Source organism: Larus michahellis, chromosome 24 (genome assembly GCF_964199755.1).
Source record: "Larus michahellis chromosome 24, bLarMic1.1, whole genome shotgun sequence".
Taxonomy (NCBI): Eukaryota; Metazoa; Chordata; class Aves; order Charadriiformes; family Laridae; genus Larus; species Larus michahellis.
In genome coordinates, this window is record NC_133919.1 from 4,408,120 (window position 1) to 4,428,580 (window position 20,461).

Genomic DNA, 20,461 nt, shown 5'->3' on the forward strand with positions numbered 1-20,461 from the left:
TCAGGGCCGAGGGCCCGGGTGCCTCGGGGTCAGCCCTCGCCCACAAAAGCAGCGACAGGGAGAACATTTATACATTTATTTATAATGAAAGTATGGTTCTAACTATTTACAACACATAGGAAAGACAATGTTTGTACAACTGAGCCAGCAAGGTCTGTCAGTGCGCAGGAGCGATGCACGTCCCCATTTTTAAAACGATTTCCAGAGCTGCCCCGCACCACACGGCAGGCCCTGGCCTTGTCTCTCCGCACAAGACAGTTCTCTGCGCAGCAGTCACCCCGCGCTTCACGTCCGTAAAGAGTCCAACTCATTCCAGGCGCAAGGGAAGAGCCAGGCCTGCGCCAGCTGTCCCTTCCGGAAACCGCCCCGACAGAAGGGGCGGAATCGAGCGAGTGAAGAGATGGGGGAGAAGCTCCTGAGAAAGGGGTTCGGTCCAAACCCCGGCCTGGGAAGGAATCCAGGAGCGACTGGAGATTAAGTACCAGCGCTACAGCCTTTCTGTGGGGCAGCAGCATCCAAAAAACACATCCAAAAAACCCAGCATCCCCCCGCCCCGACATCTGGCTAGAAGGAGAAGTTGTGGGGTTAGTAAAACCACATTTGAAAGAAAAAAAAAAAAAAAACAACCAACAAAACAGTGCGGAGTTACAGGAGATGCTTAAAGTAAAAGCCAAATTAAGAGTTTTAGGAAACAGGATGCTCAAGTTTTTCGGAACTACTGTATATTCCTTTCCTTTGTTGAAAGTCCAAACATCGAAGCCGGAGTCACCATTAGCTCATCGGGACTGCAAACGCAGGCTGACAGCAAGAACGCTCAATAAAATACAAACACCAGGTGTAGAATGAAGCCAGTGTGACTGACTTTCCATTTTTAAGTTACCCTGGAAAAATGGGAAACGCAGACCAACAGGCTTCCCTAGCTTCTCTTTACAGTACTTCCCCCATCGTATAAGGGACTAGCCCTCTCAGAATAGTATTTCAAATATTATTTTTGTCATTGACAAATTCACTGCAGAAATAAGTATTTTAAAAATAATGGAGCCCTTTCAAGGGGGAATACCGAACCTTTAGCTTCTGCAAATGTAAAAAACAATGCGTATTTGCAAAGTTTATTCTGTAATATACATGCATTATTGCTAGAGGGGAAAAAAAAGATGAATGAAAACTCTTCTGCAGCTTTTATGGTGCCATCCAAAATGGCATCTGTTGTTTAGCTCGCTGTTGTGAGGAAGGGTACTGGTATCCCAAACTCCATCCCTGTGAAAAAGTACTTGCGTTTTTATGGCCACCGTGTTCCTCTTCTTCATCTGATGAATCTCCAGCATATGCCACTAATCCAAAGCCCTTTTCTGCAGTTTTCATCTTCTTAGCTTGATGATCTAGGAGGGGAAAACAAAACAAACCCCCCCAGCCCCCAAGAAGGAAAAACAAAACCAAAGAGAGATAAAATGCCCCAAAACGAGTTAATAAAAAAGAGACGTTAATTGTAAATTGTTAGTTGGACACCATTTTGAGGTCACAAGGCCAATGGTCATCCAAGGTCGAAGGCCACACGAAACAGCACCAGCAACAGCACATGTGATCCATCAGAACCATGTAAGAGAACAGAGAAAGAAGAAACAAACACACAAAAAAGGTAAAGTTAGCAAATGGGTCTAAGTGATGGCAATTTCACCGTTATAGAGATAATTATGTAAAGAAAAGTAGAAATTTTGTTCAAAAGAAAGCTAACAGAAGAGCAATCTCTGGGACCAATACTGCAGAAAAACTAAGGTTAAACAGGCTACCATGATGTACCTGCAGACCTCAAAGACACTAAACTACCAGGAGAGTTAAAATGATTACACGTACTACCAAGTTGCAAGTACTTGATGTATCACACAGCCCTACAAACGGACGAAACCTGACAGCACTTCTGTTGTTTGCAGACATAGCTCATACACCTGAACTGTAACTCCCACCGATACTCCTCAATGCCGCTAGAGATAGCTGCTCACAACGCAAAGCCACGTGAAATCTGCGTTACAAAACAAGCCTAAGAGATTCTGTGCCTCAGCTGACTTATGGGTCAAAAATACTTGTCTTTAGTCCTTCACTTAATTACACTCTCCTCAGTCATACAGATAGTTATTAAAGTGTTAAGAGAAGCATCATATGTGTATAATTACAGCAAACGTAAGTGATTTTAGAACAGTGCAACATGACCTGCTTTACGCTTAAACAGTGCGGTATAAAGAAAAGCGAAAAAAAAAAAGTCACCTAATTAAACAAATGTTAAGACCACTGGAAACTCATTTGGGAAAGGAAACTTGACTTACAAGTCTATTTTATTCATTGCACTCACCATGGTTGCCTGGTAAAGGCCCCGCACCATTTCTTTCTTCAGATTCTGATTTCATCCCAGTGACAGGAAAAGCTGGCGGAGGCATCAACTGCCTATTTAAACCAATGCAATCCCTTATTTCTTCTTCTTTTTTTTTTTTTTTTTGAACATGCAAAGAGTCAACAGTAATAGCAAACAAATTCATAACTCAGTCCTTGACCTGAGGAGTTTAGCTTTTAATTGCCTGACTAACCTAGTGGCTTTCTACGATGGAGTGAGTGCATCAGTGGACAAGGGAAGAGCAACTGATGTCATCTACCTGCACTTCTGTAAGGTCTTCAGTACCGTCCCCCCAGTATTCCTGCCTCAGAAATCAGAGAGAAATGGATTCAATGGATAGACTAGTTATGGGTAAGGAATTGGCTGGATGGCCACATCCAAAGAGTTACACTCAGCGGCTCAATGTCCAAATGGAAACCAGCAACAAGTGGTGTCCCTCAAGGGTCCATAACAGGACCGATACTATTTAATGTCTTCATCCATGACATAGACAGTGGGATCAAGTGCAGCAAAAATGCCAGGAGGCCTGCATGGATTAACAAGGAGCTCCTGGACAAACTCAGAAAAAGGAAGCCTACAGAGGGTGGAAGCAAGAACAGGCAGACTGGGAGGAAAACAGAGAAACTGTCCAAGCAGCCAGGAACCAGATTAGGCAAGCTAAAGCCCAGATAGAATTAAATCTGGCCAGGGACATCAAGGACAACAAGAAAAACTTCTATAAGTATGTCAGAGATAAAAGGATGACTAGGGAAGATGTGGGCCCTCTCCAGAAGGAAACAGAAGACCTGGTCACCCAGGATATGGAGAAGTACTGAATGACTTTTTTGCCTCAGTCTTCACTGGCACAAGCTCCGACCACGCCGCCTAAGCTGCAGGAGGCAAAAACAGGGGCTGTGAGAATGAAGAACCGCACGCTACAGAAGATCAAGTATGAGACCATCTGAGGAACCTGAAGGTGCGTAAGTCCATGGGACATGATGAAATCCATCCACGGGTCCTGGGGGAGCTGGCGGATGAAGTCGCCAAGCCGCTTTCCATTATATTTGAAAAGTGGTGTCAGTCTGGTGAAGTTCCCGCTGACTGGAAAAGGGGAAACATAACCCCCATTTTCAAAAAGGGAAAAAAGGAAGACCCGGGGAACTACAGACTGGTCACTCTCACCTCTGCGCCTGGCAAGATCATGGAGCAGATCCTGCTGGAAACTCTGCTAAGGCACATGGGAAATAAGGAGGTGATTGGTGACAGCCAACATGGCTTCACCAAGGGCAAATCGTGCCTGACAAATCTGGTGGCCTTCTACCATGTTGCCACAGCATTGGTAGATAAGGGGAGAGCAACAGACGTCATTTACCTGGAGTTATGCAAAGCGTCTGACGCTGTCCTGCATGACATCCTGGTCTCTGAATTGGGAAAGCATGGATTTGATGGATGGACCACTTGGTGGATAAGGAACTGGCTAGGTGGCCGCACTCAAAGAGTTGTGGTCAACGGCTCAACGTCCACATGGAAACCAGTGACGAGTGGCGTTCAGGGGTCAGTACTGAGACCGGTGCTGTTTAGCATCTTTGTCGGTGACATGGACAGTGGGATTGAGTGCACCCTCAGCAAGTTTGCCGATGACACCAAGCTGTGTGGCACGGTCAACACGCTGGAGGGAAGGGATGCCCTCCAGAGGCACCTGGACAGGCCTGAGAGGTGGGCCCATGCAAACCTCATGAAGTTCAACCAGGCCAAGCGCAAGGTCCTGGCAATCCCAGGCACAAATACAGGTTGGGCAGAGAATGGCTGGAGAGCAGCCCTGAGGAGAAGGACTTGGGGGTGCTGGTGGACGAGAAGCTTAGCGTGAGCCAGCAATGCATGCTTGCAGCCCAGAAAGCCAACCGCATCCTGGGCTGCATCAATAGAAACGTGGCCAGCAGGTCGAGGGACGTGATTCTACCCCTCTACTCTGGTGAGATCCCACCTGGAGTACTGCCTCCAGCTCTGGAGTCCCCACCACAAGACACAGACCTATTGGAGCGAGTCCATAGGGAGGCCACAAAAATGATCCGAGGTCTGGAACACCTCTCCTGTGAAGAAAGGGTGAGGGGGTTGGGGTTGCTCAGCCTGGAGAAGACTCCGGGGAGACCTTTCAATACCTAAATGGGCCTTATAAGAAAGATGGAAAGGGACTTTTTACCAAGGCCTGTAGTGACAGGACATAGGTAATGGTTTTAAACTAAAAAAGGGCAGATTTAGATTAGATATAAGCAAGAAATTCTTTCCTGAATAGTGATGAGACCCTGGGTTTCTAGAGAACTTGTGGATGCCCCATCCCTGGAAGTGTTCAAGGTCAGGCTGTAAGGGGCTTTGAGCAACCTGATCTATAGAAGATGTCCCTTCCCACAGCAGAGGGGGTGGACTATATGATCTTTAGAGGTCCCTTCCAACCCAAGCCATGCCATGAAATAAAGCGCAAACCTGACAGTGTCGTGGCTCAATGCACTGGAGTGCATGAGGAACAGGAGCGACGCCCAATGACTTCCAACAGCTATGCTGAATTTAGGACTACATACAAGATTGTGAACATATAAAACTTTACCAATACCCCGATGTATTTCATAATGACCAGAAAACAAAAGGGGCTATCAAGTAAACCTTTCCCTGAAACTTCAGGCTGTGAAATTTCAAGTTTACAACTTTTTCAGATTTGTTTTAAAATTGGAATAATTTAAGTGCAAGTGCTAACCTATTTCACAAGAATATCTTGTTATCTCAAGAAGCTGGCAAAATACCAGCCCCAGACAAAGTTAAGAGCATACAGACTTAGAAGGAATGGAAATTAAGCTATTTTCATTATGTAGCATGTAAAGAGCACCCCTTCTCCTTAAAAAAAACAACCAACAAACACACAGCACCACACACAAAACCCCACCCACAACAAAACAGACAACCCCCCTAAGCCCTAAGTCAGAGAACATGAAACATAAACCATCTCCGAACATAATTCCTTCTTCACTCACCTGTCCCTCTCTCTCTCCTTTCCTGAGGAACTTGCTGGCTTCGATCCGGCTCCATCGATTTCACTCTGACTGGAGAAGCCTGTACCTAAATTAGTCATATGAATGGGTCCATGCTATGAGCAGAAAAACACACGGCATTAGCAAATCTACAACTACAACATAAGCTATAGCTCCTTAATGATAACGATAGGAAACCCAACTTTTCAGAGCATATTGCCAACTAGCAGAAGAAACCACTAATCGCCATTGTTAAAACAAAATGCTTTCTCCTAAAAATACTGAGGGTTATGTGGTAAGAAATACACCTGAGCACCAATACGGAAGACACCTGATCACCTACTCCATCTTTTCAGCAGTTCGGGACAGTAAAGATAGCTGCTTAGTTCACGGATCCACTTACTACCTCCTCAGTCAGCTAACTCTGAACACTGCATAGACCTCATGCTGCAGTAAACTCTGCTGGAGGTCTATGAGGTCTAACACGTGGGCAGCTCCTTGTTGTCTCTAGGCCAAGCTTTTATTACGGGTTTCTGCCTGTGAGCAGGGGTGCATCATCAGAGAAACACTTGCAGAAACTCCCTTTTCTCACATACAAGCCTGAAGAACTCAAAATTATTTTTATTAAAATCAACTGTTTAAAATTTGCTATCTAAAAAATAATAAAATCAATCTCTTAGAACTAGGCTGCTTGAAATCCTCTCAAGTGCAACCTGCAAGAAAGGTAAATGGGAAAATCTGGAAGTTATTACCACGCTTCCCTCCCACCCCTCACACAAGCCCACCAAAAACCAAACAAAACCCCAAAATAATTTCCCTTTAAACTAATCGGTAACACGCTGTTGACATCTCTTTGACCTGAATGCACCGCTAGCTATTCTTCACGAAAGATCGAGGGTATGGAAACCAAGCTGGCAATGAACCAAGTAGGTCACGGTTTAAGAACAGTGCATCCACTCAAAGAACCCAAAGCGTGGTCTCCATGTACTGTAACAATTGCTGCCAAAGGTCTTGCACGACTGTGGCCAAATAAACTGAATCTCTCTCCAGCCAAGTTCCATTTTGGTGAACGAAGTAAAATTGCCAGTTTTATTCCACCTGATATCCCAGCAGTCCTGACTCTCTCTCATCCGGTAGTTCCTCAGTGAAGCGTCTCTTTTGACCTTGGGGATGGGGTTGGACTTGTGGCTGGGTACCAGTCGGCATGGTTGTTTTTACTGGGGCAGCAGGAAGGAAAGGACCACTCAGTGGACTCTGGTATGCAGAAGTTGAAAACAAAACACAAGAAAATTTGATAATATGCATATAAAGTATTAATTCAATGTAGAGTTTCATACACAGAACACACGACTAGTCTCCCTTTGCAGAACTTAAGAGAAGCTAGAAGGAAATTCACAACTTAAAGATAAGTATTTCATTTATAGAATGCTACCACCTCAAACTAATCCCTGTCTGTAATTCAAACTCATTGTACCTACATAGCTGCATCACAGCCTGTGATAACGTGTTTCACAAACAAGCGACCGCCCCCTGCGAGTATCCTTTACGTTAACAGGTGGCTATGATACGAAAAAGGCCCGTAGGAAGCAGCCATACCAACAATTTAATTGTTTAGACAGAAGCGTCAGCAAAGCAATAACAACAACAAAAAAGAATGCCCTAAAGAAGAATTTGCCATCTGGAACTACTGCAATTATTTCATTGTTAGCAAAGAAACAGCTTAGTAAGTTGACAACTATAGGACGAATAATGAGTCTGTGGCAGTACCTGGCCAGTGCTGGCTGGAGGCTGTACTTGAGATATCGGGTACTGTGTTGGCACAGGCGGAACTCCTGTAGGTAGCGTTGTTAGGACTCCAGGTGCCAATGGCACCGCAGGTGGGACTATGCCTGGTACACCATATGGTGGCTGAACTGGTTGTTGAGGAGGAGGAACAACGGGATAACCAGACTGATACCCATTGGAAGGGTAATACGATGGCTGGGAAGGTACGCTATTTATAGCAGCGGGCTGCGTGAAGCCTGGTGAGAGAAAGGGGAAAAAACGGTCACCTTAATTCACTTAAGAGTCACAAAAATGCCAAATTTAATTACCAAATGTAAAAGAAGCTGGAGTCCTTTTCAACTGAAGGACTTAACTTAAAGACTTCCACAGGTAACTAAATTCCATAAAACTAACTATAAGTACAGCTCTGCAGAATGCAACTCCAAAGACTTCATTATTGCTAACGTTTACCTGCTAAGGGTACTGCAGTGGTTATCTGATTCACAAATCGGGAATATTCAGCGTGAACCTACAAAGAATTTTCAAAGATTAGACAACAGACATCCATTTACTATACTAACCTTTTGCAGGCAAAGGGCATCGTACCACACATCCCCATGAGACCGTAAGGGGGCTCTGGTTACAGAACATACGACGCACAAAGACAGCAATAGTCCAAGCATAAACACTGAAACCAAAAGCCCACCGACCAAAACCCCACTGAGTATCCCACTAATTCTGCTGGTCTCTGTCAGATTTGCGTAAAATACAGGACAATCTTTCAGAGGAAATAGTGGGAAACTAATTTCTTCATTAGAGACAAAATACACCAAGTCAAAGAATCTAAAAGCTTCCATGTATTTTTCAAAAGAGAATTTGCAGCCCATACTCAATTATAAATACTAAAAGACTGTCTCACAGGATTTTACTCTATTTGCATTCATATAAGAAAAATCTGCGAAATTAATTTTCTATGTCCACATGTGAGAGATTTTCTAAGATTTTTGTGGTACAATAATCACTTTAGGAAAGATAAAGCAGACTGCCTGGCTCTGGAAAACATTTAAAGCTAAAGCAAGGGAAGCTACAGCACTAAGAAGAAAGCACGGTTCCTTTATGCGCAGTGTCAGACAATCCCCTGCCCGCACTGCAGTTCTGCTCAGGAAGAACCTGCACGCTTCTATGCAAGCGCACCCTCGGTGGGGTCGCAGACAACACCGAGTTGGGTGGGAGTGCTGATCTCCTCGAGGGCAGGAAGGCTCTGCAGAGGGGTCTGCACAGGCTGTGTCGATAAGCTGAGGCCAACGGTGTGAGGTTCACCAAGGCCAAGTGCCAGGTCCTGCCCTTGGGTCACACCAACCCCATGGACGCTCCAGGCTGGGGGCAGAGTGGCTGGAGAGCTGCCCAGCGGAAGAGGGCCTGGGGGTGTTGGTCGACGGCCATCTGAACGTGAGCCAGCAGTGTGCCCAGGGGGCCAAGAAGGCCAACAGCACCCTGGCCCGTACCAGCAGGAGTGTGGCCAGCAGGACCGGGGCAGTGACCGTCCCCCTGAACTCGGCACTGGTGAGGCCCCCCCTCAGGTGCTGTGTCCAGTTTTGGGCCCCTCACTCCAGGAAAGACACTGAGGGGCTGGAGCGAGTCCAGAGAAGGGCAACGGAGCCGGTGAGGGGTCTGGAGCAGGAGTCCTGCGAGGAGCGGCTGAGGGAGCTGGGGGTGTTCAGCCTGGAGAAAAGGGGGCTGAGGGGAGACCTCGCTCTCTACAGCTCCCTGAAAGGAGGGGGTAGCCGGGGGGGGTCGGGCTCTTCCCCCAAGGAACAGGCGATGGGACAAGAGGGAACAGCCTCAAATTGCGCCAGGGGAGGTTTAGGATGGATATTAGGAAAAATTTCTTCACCAAAAGGGCTGTCAGGCATTGGAAGAGGCTGCCCAGGGCAGTGGTGGAGTCGCCATCCCTGGAGGGGTTTAAAAGCCGGGCAGACGCGGTGCTGAGGGACGTGGGTCAGTGGGGGTTTGGGCAGCGTCAGGTTGATGGTTGGACGCGATGATCTGAAAAGTCCCTTTCAACCTTGACAATTCTATACATTTTTTTTCCCCCAAATTCCACTACTACAGCTCTATCCCAGGAAACGTTTATTTTCTGTAAAAAAATTAGACAGCAGTACTTAGGAGGAAAAACCTATTAGCGAATCAGAACACACAGACCATTTTGCTGAGAACATAAAAAAAAACAAACCAAAACTCATTCGCCAGGCACATGCTAAAGCTACGACAGGCTCCAAAATCTCATATTTGTAAGAGCTACTTACAGTTTGCAATAGATTCTCACACAGCTTTTTAGCAGCTGCCAAACCTTCTGGCTTTGGGTGGCTGAAAACATATACATAAACATACCTCATAAGCACAAATGTTTCTGCAAAATTTGTGAGCTTTTTCTTTCATGAGCAACCTGCTGTCAAATCTTATCCCTTCAATGAGCGATCAGTCACCTCAACAGGACTCTAGCAGCTCTGCAGCTATCTACCACAATCGTGAACAAAAGCAATTAATATCTTCTGCGTGAAAATTCAGATTTGTCTAAATACTGCAAGAAAGGAGCAGAGAACACTGACTTGATTGCTCAATGCATTTTATACTCTTCCCTTAAAGCTCAACATCGCAACCCAAGCCCAAAAAGAAAGCATCTTTACTGTGTTCCCAACGAAAGCAACACCTTATGACTACCACTTCATACCACATCACCATACGGCTGAGATCTTTAAAGTGACATTAAAATAAAAGACTGGTTCAAAACCTATTTAATTTGCACTAAGTCAGTCAGAATTAAGAATTCCCTATGTCAATTAAACGTTAAGCTACGTTCGTGATTGGTCACTGGTGTTTTTTATTTTTTCCTTTAAAAAGCCCCTCGTACCTGATGTAGATGTACATGGGTTCAAAAGCTTCTCTGCCCGATGCCGGTTCTATGCAACCTGAGCCTTTCCCACGAAGAAAGACTTTGGCGCCTGTTTCAATTTGAATGTGCTGCAAGTAGGAGCAACCAGGCCCTTCCACCTTCTCCTTCACATTAAATGTAGGTACAGCATGTTCCAGACCAACAAATAACTTGTCCTGAACATAATGCATCTGTAAATGTAACAGTAAAAGCTTATTATTGGCTCACAATCGCAGGCCTTGGTTCTCATGGGGGACTTCAGTCACCCTGATATCTGCTGGGAAGGCTACACCGCCAGGCGTGCACAGTCCAGGAGGTCCCACCAGTGTATGGATGATAACTTTTGACTCAGGTGGTGGAGGAGCCAACAAGGAGAGGAGCACTCCTGGACCTGGTACTGACAAACACAGAGGGACTGGTGGAGGACATTAAGGTTGGGGGCAGCCTTGGCTGTAGTGCTCATGGAAAGATAAGGGTTCAGGATCACGGGTAGTATGCACAAAAAACCAAGCAGGATTGCAGCCTTGGACTTCAGGAGGGCTAACTTTGACCTCTTCAAGAAACTGCTTGGAGAAATACCGTGGGCTTGGGCTCTGGAAGGTAGCAGGGCTCAAGAGAGCTGGTTGGTATTCAAACACCACTTCCTCCAAGCTCAGGATCGGTGCATCCCTAAGAGCAAGAAATCGGCCAAGGGACACAGGAGACCTGCATGGTTGAGCAGGGAGCTTCTGAAAAAGCTCAAGTGGAAGAAGGAAGTTTACAGCAAGTGGAAGAAGGGACTGACCCCTTGGGAAGATTACAAGAATGCTGCCAGAGCGTGCATGGATGAAACGAGGAAAGCCAAGGCCGCTTTGGAATTAAACCTGGCCAGGGACGTCAAGCTGAACAGGAAGGGCTTCTTCAGGTATATCAGAGGCAAAAGGAAAACTAGAGAAAACGTGGGCCTGCTGTTGAATGAGACAGGAGCCATGGTGACACAGGATGCGGAGAAGGCGGAGTTACTGAATGCCTTCTTTGCTTCGGTCTTTACTGCTTGGCCCAGCCCTCAGGAGTCCCAGACTTCGCAGGTAACAGGGAAAGCATAGACGACGGAAGACTTCCCCTTGGTTGAGGAGGATCAAGTGAGAGATCAATTAAGTACACTGGATATCCACAAGTCCATGGGTCCTGATAGGATGCACCCGAGAGTGCTGAGGGAGCTGGCAGAAGTCATTGCTGGGCCACTCTCCCTCATCTTTGAAAGGTCCTGGAGAACAGGTGAGGTGCCTGAGGACTGGAGGAAAGGCATTGACACTCCAGTCTTCAAAAAGGACAAGAAGGAGGATCTGGGGAACTACAAGCCAGTCAGCCTCACCTCCATCCCTGGAAAGATGATGGAACAGCTCATTCTGGGCATCATCTCAAGGCACGTGGAGGAAAAGAAAGCTATCAAAAGTAGTCAGCACGGATTCACCAAGGGGAAATCATGTCTGACTAATCCGATAGCCTTCTACGATGGCATGACTGGATGGATAGATGAGGGGAGGGCAGGGGATGTTGTCTACCTTGACTTCAGCAAGGCTTTCAACAGAGTCTCCCACAGCACCCTCATAGGGAAGCTTAGGAAGTGTGGGTTGGATGAATAGACAGTGTGGTGGATTGAAAACTGGCTGAAAGATATTGCTCAGAGGGTGGTGATTAGGGGCACAGAGTCTAGTTGGAGGTCAGTGACAAGTGGTGTTCCCCAGGGGTCAGTACTGGGCCCAGTCCTCTTCAATACATTCACCAATGACCTGGATGAAGGGATAGAGTGCACCCTCAGCAAGTTCACCGACGACACAAAGCTGGGGGGAGTGGCTGACACAGCAGAAGGCTGTGCCACCATCCAGAGAGACCTGGACAGGCTGGAGAGTTGGGCGGAGAGGAACTTAATGAAATTCAACAAGGGCAAGCGCAGGGTGCTGCACCTGGGGAGGAATAACCCCCCGCACCAGGACAGGTTGGGGGTGACCTGCTGGAGAGCAGCTCTGTGGAAAGAGACCTGGGAGTCCTGGGGGACAACAGGATGCCCATGAGCCAGCAATGGGCCCTGGTGGCCAAGAAGGCCAATGGCATTCTGGAGGGCATCAAAAAGAGTGTGGCCAGCAGGTGGAGGGAGGTCATCCTCCCCCTCTGCTCTGCCCTGGGGAGGCCGCACCTGGAGTACTGTGTCCAGTTCTGGGCTCCCTGGTTCAAGAAGGACAGGGAACTGCTGGAGAGGGGACAGCAAAGGGCTACCAAGATGCTGAGGGGACTGGAACACCTCTCTGATGAAGAACAGACTGAAAAGACCCGGGTCCCTCAGCCTGGAGAAAAGACGACTAAGGGGGGATCTTATCAACGCTTATAAATACTTAAAGGGGGATGTCAGGAGGATGGGGCCAGGTTTGTTTTTTTTTTCCAGTGGTGCCCAGTGACAAGAGGTAACTGGCACAAACTTGACCATGGGAAGTTCCACCTAAACATGAGGAGGAACTTCTTTCCTGTGAGGGTGGCAGAGCCCTGGCACAGGCTGCCCAGAGAGGTGGGGGAGTCTCCATCTCTGGAGACATCCCAAACCCGCCTGGACGCGTTCCTGTGCCACCTGCTCTGGGTGACCCTGCTCTGGCCGGGGGTGGGACAGGATGATCTCCAGAGGTCCCAATCGTTCTGTGATTATTTCACTCTAGGAGCTAGGAAGTTCATTTCACTGGAGGCCAGAAGTCTTATTTCTACGACAGTCAGAACAGTGAAGTGTCGGATGGCACAGTCAGCCCTTTGCTTTTCTGTAAGAAGGACTGCTCTCCCCGTCCCTTTTCTTGTAGGAGGCTACCGTCACCCGAGTCTCACTCTTCAGACTCAGTTTGATTAGTCCTCCACTTTTCACAACACATAAGGGTGGAGTTTTTTTATTTTGTGGGTGGTTTGGGGGGGGGGGGTTGTTTGTTTTTCTTTTTGTGATGTTTTTTCATAAAAAATAAATAGCACATTACACATATACTTTGTAATAGGTAAATCTTGCAATCAGTGATACTCAATGAAATTCACATAAATTAATTACTCACCCCTGACTGGAATGGAGGTTTTTGGCCAACTGCTGGAGACAACTGATTAATAGGGGCTGGCTGGTGATAGACAGTGACCGTAGCTCCGTTGAATGTTGGACTAGAACCTGTGGCTGCTTTCACTACTCCATTAGTAATTATCTCTTTAATTCGGTTAACAGCTCCTAGTTGACAGAATATGAAATCCATTTATATTTTGGCCCTTGTCAACTGCCTCGATTAACCAAATCATCAAATGACCAGGTTACTTCCCCGTATTCTGTGACAGCAAATCTACAGGCAAGAATCTCGCATTTGTCGGAGAGGCCCAATAGCGGCATTCTGGGACGGGATCCCAAAAGACAGCAACAAGCATCAGGGTTCTTTCTCCACTCCCACCATGATAAAGCTCAGGCTAATATATGCAGGGGGCATTTTTAGCAAATGTTAGAAACTCTGACATTAACTCTGTATAGAATTTACAGCTGCATGAACGAGCAAACTAACACGTGAAAAACTGTTTACTGGCTGTGGAAATCAAGCTAGGTACAGATGGGCAGAATCAAGTTTTGGGAGAGAACTGAGGGCAAGCCTGTGAACTGACACACAGAACAAATGAATGCCTGAACGCTTCAGTTTTCCTTTTTTTTTCCAGCAGGCATAGGCAAGACAGGAGTTCTTTGTGCTTCTAATGGAAATGCAAATATTTCACAAAAAATGTTCATACTTGGATACTAAAGGGAAGGTCTCCCTGTCACACACCTGTCGTAATGGGATCTCAGCGTGCTATCGGACAATAAATGTGTACATCAGAGCAGTACCTGCCCAGGAGCCCTACCCACTCGTCCCACCTTCCTACCAAGAGCTTTACGTTGATGACCAATGGAGTACACAGCACCGTAGAAGTTCTGAGCAGAGATCTTACTACCAACATTTAGATGTGGTCTGTTATCAAGACCGAGACACTGACAGTACAGATCCATACCGGTCATAACAAAGCCCCTCAGTAAAACCCCTTTATCACAAGTAGGGAGAGAAAGAGCAGAACGCTTCGTACACTTACTGTCAACCAATTCCCGCGTCTGACCCTGGACATGAAGATACAAAGGACGATCTCTGGAAAGGAAATGTCAAACATGCCATTAAACCCACAGACAACATACAGCAATGGATCCAATCTAACGATATTACAGTCATTTAGACAGAAAGTCTTCCATAAAGATTTGAAGTACTCTTCAAGTAAGGAAGTAAACACATATTCATTGGACACCACAGTGCCCAGGAAGCAAAGCCTTGCACTGAAAACTAAAAAGACTCAGAAGTTATTTACATGATGACTTAAAGTTATACCACCGAAAATTTTAATTTTCTTGTCCACATGAAAGGTTAACTACAAAAGCACCGAGAAGTGAAAGGTTAACTACAAAAGCACCCAGTTAATGAAATATTAGCTCTCTCTGTAATTGGAAAGTTGCCCATTCTCAGCAAAACGCACGGGACAGCCAGTATATTGTTCAGTTGGAAGAAGTTCAGCACAGTCTGATCTGTCACATTTGTGCGTTGGTGGGTTTTTTTGTTTGTTTGTTTTTAATTTTATTTTTCTTTCACCCTCTGAATATCAAGCAGGTAGGAAAGCAGCTATGCAGTCAGGACTATCATATAGTAAACGTATTCGAAACACTCAATAATCAAATTGCTGTGGCAGCCAAGGGTGACACTGCTCATGAAAAACAAGACAAATAAAACCCCACCACTTAGCCACCCCATGAGGAAAGAGAAAAAAAGCAGAAACCCCAAAAAAGAAATACAAACCCAGGTCCCACTTTTGCTTTCTCTTCTGCAGTCATGAATCTCCCTCGAGTAGAGACGGCGGCTCCACTCAGTCGACTTATCTGCAATTTAAAAAAACCCCGTGACAAGTTTACCGATAATAAACAAAGCACATACAAAAACTCCAAAGTGGTTTAAGCTGTGTCGTTGTATAAAAAGACCAGAAGTCGTTAATAAAGTGGTAAGAGAATGAATGGTGCCCGCTGAAGGATACCAGCTATGCTACCTTACCTCATCGTGACATTTTATGAACAAACCAATTAAATACTAAGGAAGTGTCTTAGAAAACACAATGAGCTCTGTAAAAAGAGGAAACAACCACTGAATATAGTTTCTCGCAAGCTCTTTTAACCTTACAAACAGGTGCAAACATGCTGCCAAGCCTACCAAACCCAAGGCAGACCCCGAACATACCTCATCCTGAGTCTGTCCTCTCGTCAGCAGGTTCCTGCACGTGAGGGGGACATCGTTGATTTCTACCTCTGCCACCACAAGGTCATCTTTGCTTTTATTTGTGGCCGGACCTTTTCCCAGAGCCTGCAGCTTCAAAGACAACCGTTGCAAAAGACCGGTGGTTGGAAAGCAGAGATAAGTGATGTAACACACAAACTGACCCCCGTACTCCGGGGTGAATATCCCTTTCATTCTCCCCCTTCAGCTGTTGAACCCAAGAGCTTTACAAATATTAGCAGAAAGCACTTCATCTACCCCTTCGCAACCTTGAGCCCAAATAAAAGCACTAGTTCTATCTTCAGCACATTTTAATGTAAGTAACTACTGTTTCTGTTCTGTAAACGGAGAAGCAGACGTAAAACTAAGCAGTAAAGTTGTTCAAAGGGGAACCAAGGCATCTTACACTTGAACTGGCACGTCCGATGGAAATCTGTGAGACTAATAAAACATGTAATTCCTACTTCGCTCAACTCCCCTAACAGAGGCACAGAATTTAGAATTTCTGTTCAAGAGCTAAACTCATCCCCACCGAGTACACCCCCCCCTTCTTTTTTTTAAAACAAGGGCATAATATTTTTTGTCAGTATCTAAGCGCTAAGAAAGAAAAAGCCAGAGTCACAAACATATTCAGAAGATGTGGCAGAAGAGTTGGAGTTACAACAGAGACCTTATAGCTTTTTCCATGTATACACAGCTAGACGGTACATCCTTCATAAAAAACATCTGTAATGTTTTTGGGGACATAAACATAAAACAAGATTCTATAAAAAGAGAACCTTCTGTAACACCCAAAAGGTATCCAGCACTCTCATGAAAACCACACGAAGCACGGCACTTGCATGAGAGCCAGAAGGCAGCTATAGAGGGACAGAAGTCTAATGTATCATAGGTGCGTTCTAGTTCTCCATCCCCTCCACACTTCTTTTAAAAAAAAAAAAAAGTATATTCATTAACCTGCAGGCTCCTTAATTTCCAGTCGCTCACAATGTGAAGCGCTGTCAGAGTTGATTACTCTGGAAATGTCATCACTGAACACTTCCTAACAAAAGCAACACATGCAATAAAACAAACAATCCCATTTGCAAATTAATTAGTTGGTTTGAGTTGTTCCCACAGCAATACGATTTGCCACAGGATGCCAGAACGCTACCAGAGCTTATGGAAAAAACAACACAGATGGAAGAGTGAGATATCACAGAATCTTCCAATTTTTAGGTGTCTCAAATTGCCAGTCAGCAAATACACTGCACTTCCACCTGGTCCCACTATGAAGGAGGCCACCAGAAACCAAGCCGTGTGTTCTTCAACACTGAAAATTTCACATCCTCAGGTGGGTGTGACATATTGAAGAGCAGACACCACAGTGCAGCAAACAATGAGGAAAATCACCTAGGACTGCTGACAGCAACAGTCAAAGAAATGCTCACAGAATGGTTCGGGTTGGAAGGAACCTTAAAGATCATCTAGCTCCAACCCCCCGGCCATGGGCAGGGACACCTCCCACCAGCCCAGGCTGCGCAAAGCCTCACCCAGCCTGGCCTTGAACCCCTCCAGGGATGGGGCAGCCACAGCTTCTCTGGGCAACCTGCGCCAGGGGCTCACCACCCTCACAGCAAAGAATTTCTTCCTGATATCCAATCTAAATCTACCCTCTTTCAGTTTAAAACCATTACCCCTCATCCTGTCATTACACTCCCTGCTCCAGAGTCCCTCCCCAGCTTCCCTGCAGGCCCCCTTCAGGTACTGGAAGGCTGCCATAAGGTGTCCCTGGAGCCTTCTCTTCTGCAGGCTGAACAGCCCCAACTCTCTCAGCCTGTCCTCAAGGGAGAGGTGCTCCAACCCTCTGATCATCTTTGTGGCCCTCCACTGGACCCGTTCCAACAGCTCCAGGTCCTTCTTGTGCTGAGGACTCCAGAGCTGCTTGCAGTGCCCCAGGTGGGATCACATGAAAGCAGAGTACAGGGGGAGAATCACCTCTCTGGATCTGCGGCCACGCTTCTATTGATGCGGCCCAGGATGCGGTTGGCTTTCTGGGCTGCAGGTGCACATTGACGGCTCATGTTGAGCTTCTCACCCACCAGCACCCCCAAGTCCTTCTCCTCAGGGCTGCTCTCCAGCCATTCTCTGCCCAACCTGTATTTGTGCCTGGGATTGCCAGGACCTTGTGCTTGGCCTGGTTGAACTTCATGAGGTTTGCATGGGCCCACCTCTCAGGCCTGTCCAGGTGCCTCTGGAGGGCATCCCTTCCCTCCAGCGTGTTGACCGTGCCACACAGCTTGGTGTCATCGGCAAACTTGCTGAGGGTGCACTCAATCCCACTGTCCATGTCACCGACAAAGATGCTAAACAGCACCGGTCTCAGTACTGACCCCTGAACGCCACTCGTCACTGGTTTCCATGTGGACGTTGAGCCGTTGACCACAACTCTTTGAGTGCGGCCACCTAGCCAGTTCCTTATCCACCAAGTGGTCCATCCATCAAATCCATGCTTTCCCAATTCAGAGACCAGGATGTCATGCAGGACAGCGTCAGACGCTTTGCATAACTCCAGGTAAATGACGTCTGTTGCTCTCCCCTTATCTACCAATGCTGTGGCAACATGGTAGAAGGCCACCAGATTTGTCAGGCACGATTTGCCCTTGGTGAAGCCATGTTGGCTGTCACCAATCACCTCCTTATTTCCCATGTGCCTTAGCAGAGTTTCCAGCAGGATCTGCTCCATGATCTTGCCAGGCGCAGAGGTGAGAGTGACCAGTCTGTAGTTCCCCGGGTCTTCCTTTTTTCCCTTTTTGAAAATGGGGGTTATGTTTCCCCTTTTCCAGTCAGTGGGAACTTCACCAGACTGACACCACTTTTCAAATATAATGGAAAGCGGCTTAGCGACTTCATCCGCCAGCTCCCCCAGGACCCGTGGATGGATTTCATCATGTCCCATGGACTTATGCACCTTCAGGTTCCTCAGATGGTCCCGAACCTGATCTTCTCCTACAGCGGGGGGTTCTTCATTCTCATAGGCCCTGCCTTTGCGTCCTGCAACTTGGGTGGTGAGGTTGGAGCCCTTGCCGGTGAAGACCAAGGCGAAAAAGTCATTCAGCACCTCAGCCTTCTCCGTATCCTGCGTGACCAGGACATGGAGAAGGCTGAGATGCTGAATGACTTTTTTGCTCACTACTAAACCTCACATATTAGAAGGCTGTAATGATCATTTTGGATGCAGAACCTACCTAGAACCAGCTACCAAGAAGATGCGGCAGGGCACATTTGCCACTCTTTCTTATATTATCTGTGAATAAATCCAATGGCAAAACGAATACTCATTTTGATGCTGCCTCACAAGGCAAACCCTTAGAAGATAACTGGTAGTCCCACCAACACCATGCATGTGAAAAAAGATACAGTGTGCCATGAAAACATACTCTTCTTGTTAACTTTATATTTTAAGAAGTTTGTAAGGGAACTTGAAAGAGTCTTCCAAACTTGGCTATTAGCACAGGCTAGTAACATGCAGAAAAGTTAGACTGCTACTGAAACTGGATGACAGGCTTTAAGTTACACTTGCTTTAGAATAAAAAAGTTCAGTTGGGAGGGACCTACAGCAACCGTCTAGTCCAGCGGCCTGACCACTCCAGGGCTGAGCAGAAGCTGACCAAGTGGTTTAGAACTTGCACACACGGCTCCTACTGACAACTTAGTTTAAGTATGAAAATAATTTGGTCTCATATTTTAAACTGTCTCTTTTATACAGCGGTTTTTACAGCAGCTGTACTACTTAGAAAATACTTCAGAAAAAGTTTATCGTCTTCCTACAGATCGCTTTGGTTAAACTGTAGGGAAGAGCAATGGGACGGACCTCACAGCTATGCCACTGTTCTCTGTTATTATGAAAAAAAATTTTAAAAGGTTTCCCAAGTTTTGTTACATCCTACTTCAGGAAGCAAGACTCTGACGTTCCCCGTTTCACCGAGAGCTGCTCCGACAAGCAGAAGCGGCAGGTCTGCAGCAGACAGGCATCAACCCCCACCTCGCCCATCACCGCCGGGCCCGGCGCGGCTCCGGGCACCCACCTTGTCCGCCGTGCTGGGCGCCGGCTTCAGCTTCCCTTTGGCCATTAACATCGCGTTGATCTTCGCGGCCACGGCGGCGGCCGCATCCAGCGCTCCCGAGGGGGCGGCGGAGCTCTCGGAGCCCGCCACCGCGGAGCCCCCATCGCCGCCGCCGGGAAAGGGCCGCCCGGGCAGCGGCGCCGTGCCGGGGAGCAGGAAGGCGGGGGCCGGGCCGGGCTGGTCCCACTTGCTGCGGCGCCTGGAAAAGAGAGAGGCCTCAGCCGCCGCCCGCCCCGCCACCACCGCGCCGCGGCCCTTCTCCGGCCGCGCCCGAGGACCCGCGGCGCCGCCTCACCCGCCCGCGGCCCCCGCGTCGCGCTGCGCTCCGCCGCCCGCTGACATGGCTCCGGCCCGGCTCCACCGCCTCCGCGCCAGCCGCAGCGTCATTTCCGGCCTCCGGGCCGCCTCGAGACGCCCCTTCCGGGCGTTGCCACGGAGACGGTGCGGGGCGCGGGCGGCGCCCTCGCAGGCGAAGGGCGGGAGTCGGCACCGGGCCGGCAGTGACGTCACGGAAGGCGGCTGCGACGGCGGCGGAGCGCGCGCGCCGCGGGCTCTCGGGGCGGCGCCCTCACGCATGCGCGCTGCTGCCCCGGCGGCCGCCCCGCGGCCGGGCCCGCGCTGCGGTAGGGCCCGCGGGAGGCCCCGCTCCCGCCGCTGGGCGGGCGTCCTGGCGGTGCGGAGAAGAGGGGGCGCTGGAGGGGCCGCGCAGGTGCTTGGTCTCTGCCTCTCTCTGTTCGGCTTCTAAAGAGTCCCCAAGAGTCACCGGGTCCGTTTTGGGCCGTACCGTGAGGCGTTTGGAGGGCGTTGGGGAACACTTGGACCGTCTTTGGGCAGTTTTTTTCCGAGTAAAACTACGACTTCCTGTTGTAAAGGACATCCCCTTTTCCTCCTCCCAGTTCGGTACCGATGGTTGTGACTGGTGTGCAGAGAACAAGGTTAAAAGTTAATCAGGAAGT

General features: G+C 47.9%; 1 protein-coding gene and 1 non-coding gene across 6 annotated transcripts; both read right to left on the minus strand.

The window, feature by feature from the left end:
• Positions 1-61: 61 nt before the first annotated feature.
• KHDC4 (KH domain containing 4, pre-mRNA splicing factor) lies at positions 62-19,998 on the minus strand. 5 transcript variants are annotated; one of them, XR_012584589.1, is made up of 14 exons: positions 19,801-19,998; positions 19,467-19,704; positions 15,364-15,486; positions 14,932-15,011; positions 14,183-14,235; positions 13,141-13,304; positions 10,058-10,269; positions 9,453-9,513; positions 7,618-7,675; positions 7,150-7,403; positions 6,481-6,636; positions 5,386-5,470; positions 2,345-2,436; positions 62-1,379 (listed from the first exon to the last, which is right to left on the minus strand). XR_012584589.1 is itself a non-coding variant. In XM_074566873.1 (14 exons), exons 1-14 carry the CDS (start codon positions 19,890-19,892, stop codon positions 1,180-1,182), a joined length of 1,896 nt encoding a protein of 631 aa, XP_074422974.1. In that variant the 5' UTR covers positions 19,893-19,998; the 3' UTR covers positions 62-1,179. The 5 variants fall into 5 exon arrangements, 3 of the variants coding, with proteins under 3 accessions (XP_074422974.1, XP_074422973.1, XP_074422976.1); XR_012584588.1 differs by having other exon boundaries at positions 15,364-15,492; XM_074566873.1 differs by having other exon boundaries at positions 5,386-5,498.
• On the minus strand, positions 12,828-12,956 carry LOC141734763 (small Cajal body-specific RNA 4). The gene has a single exon (XR_012584592.1).
• Positions 19,999-20,461: the final 463 nt, after the last annotated feature.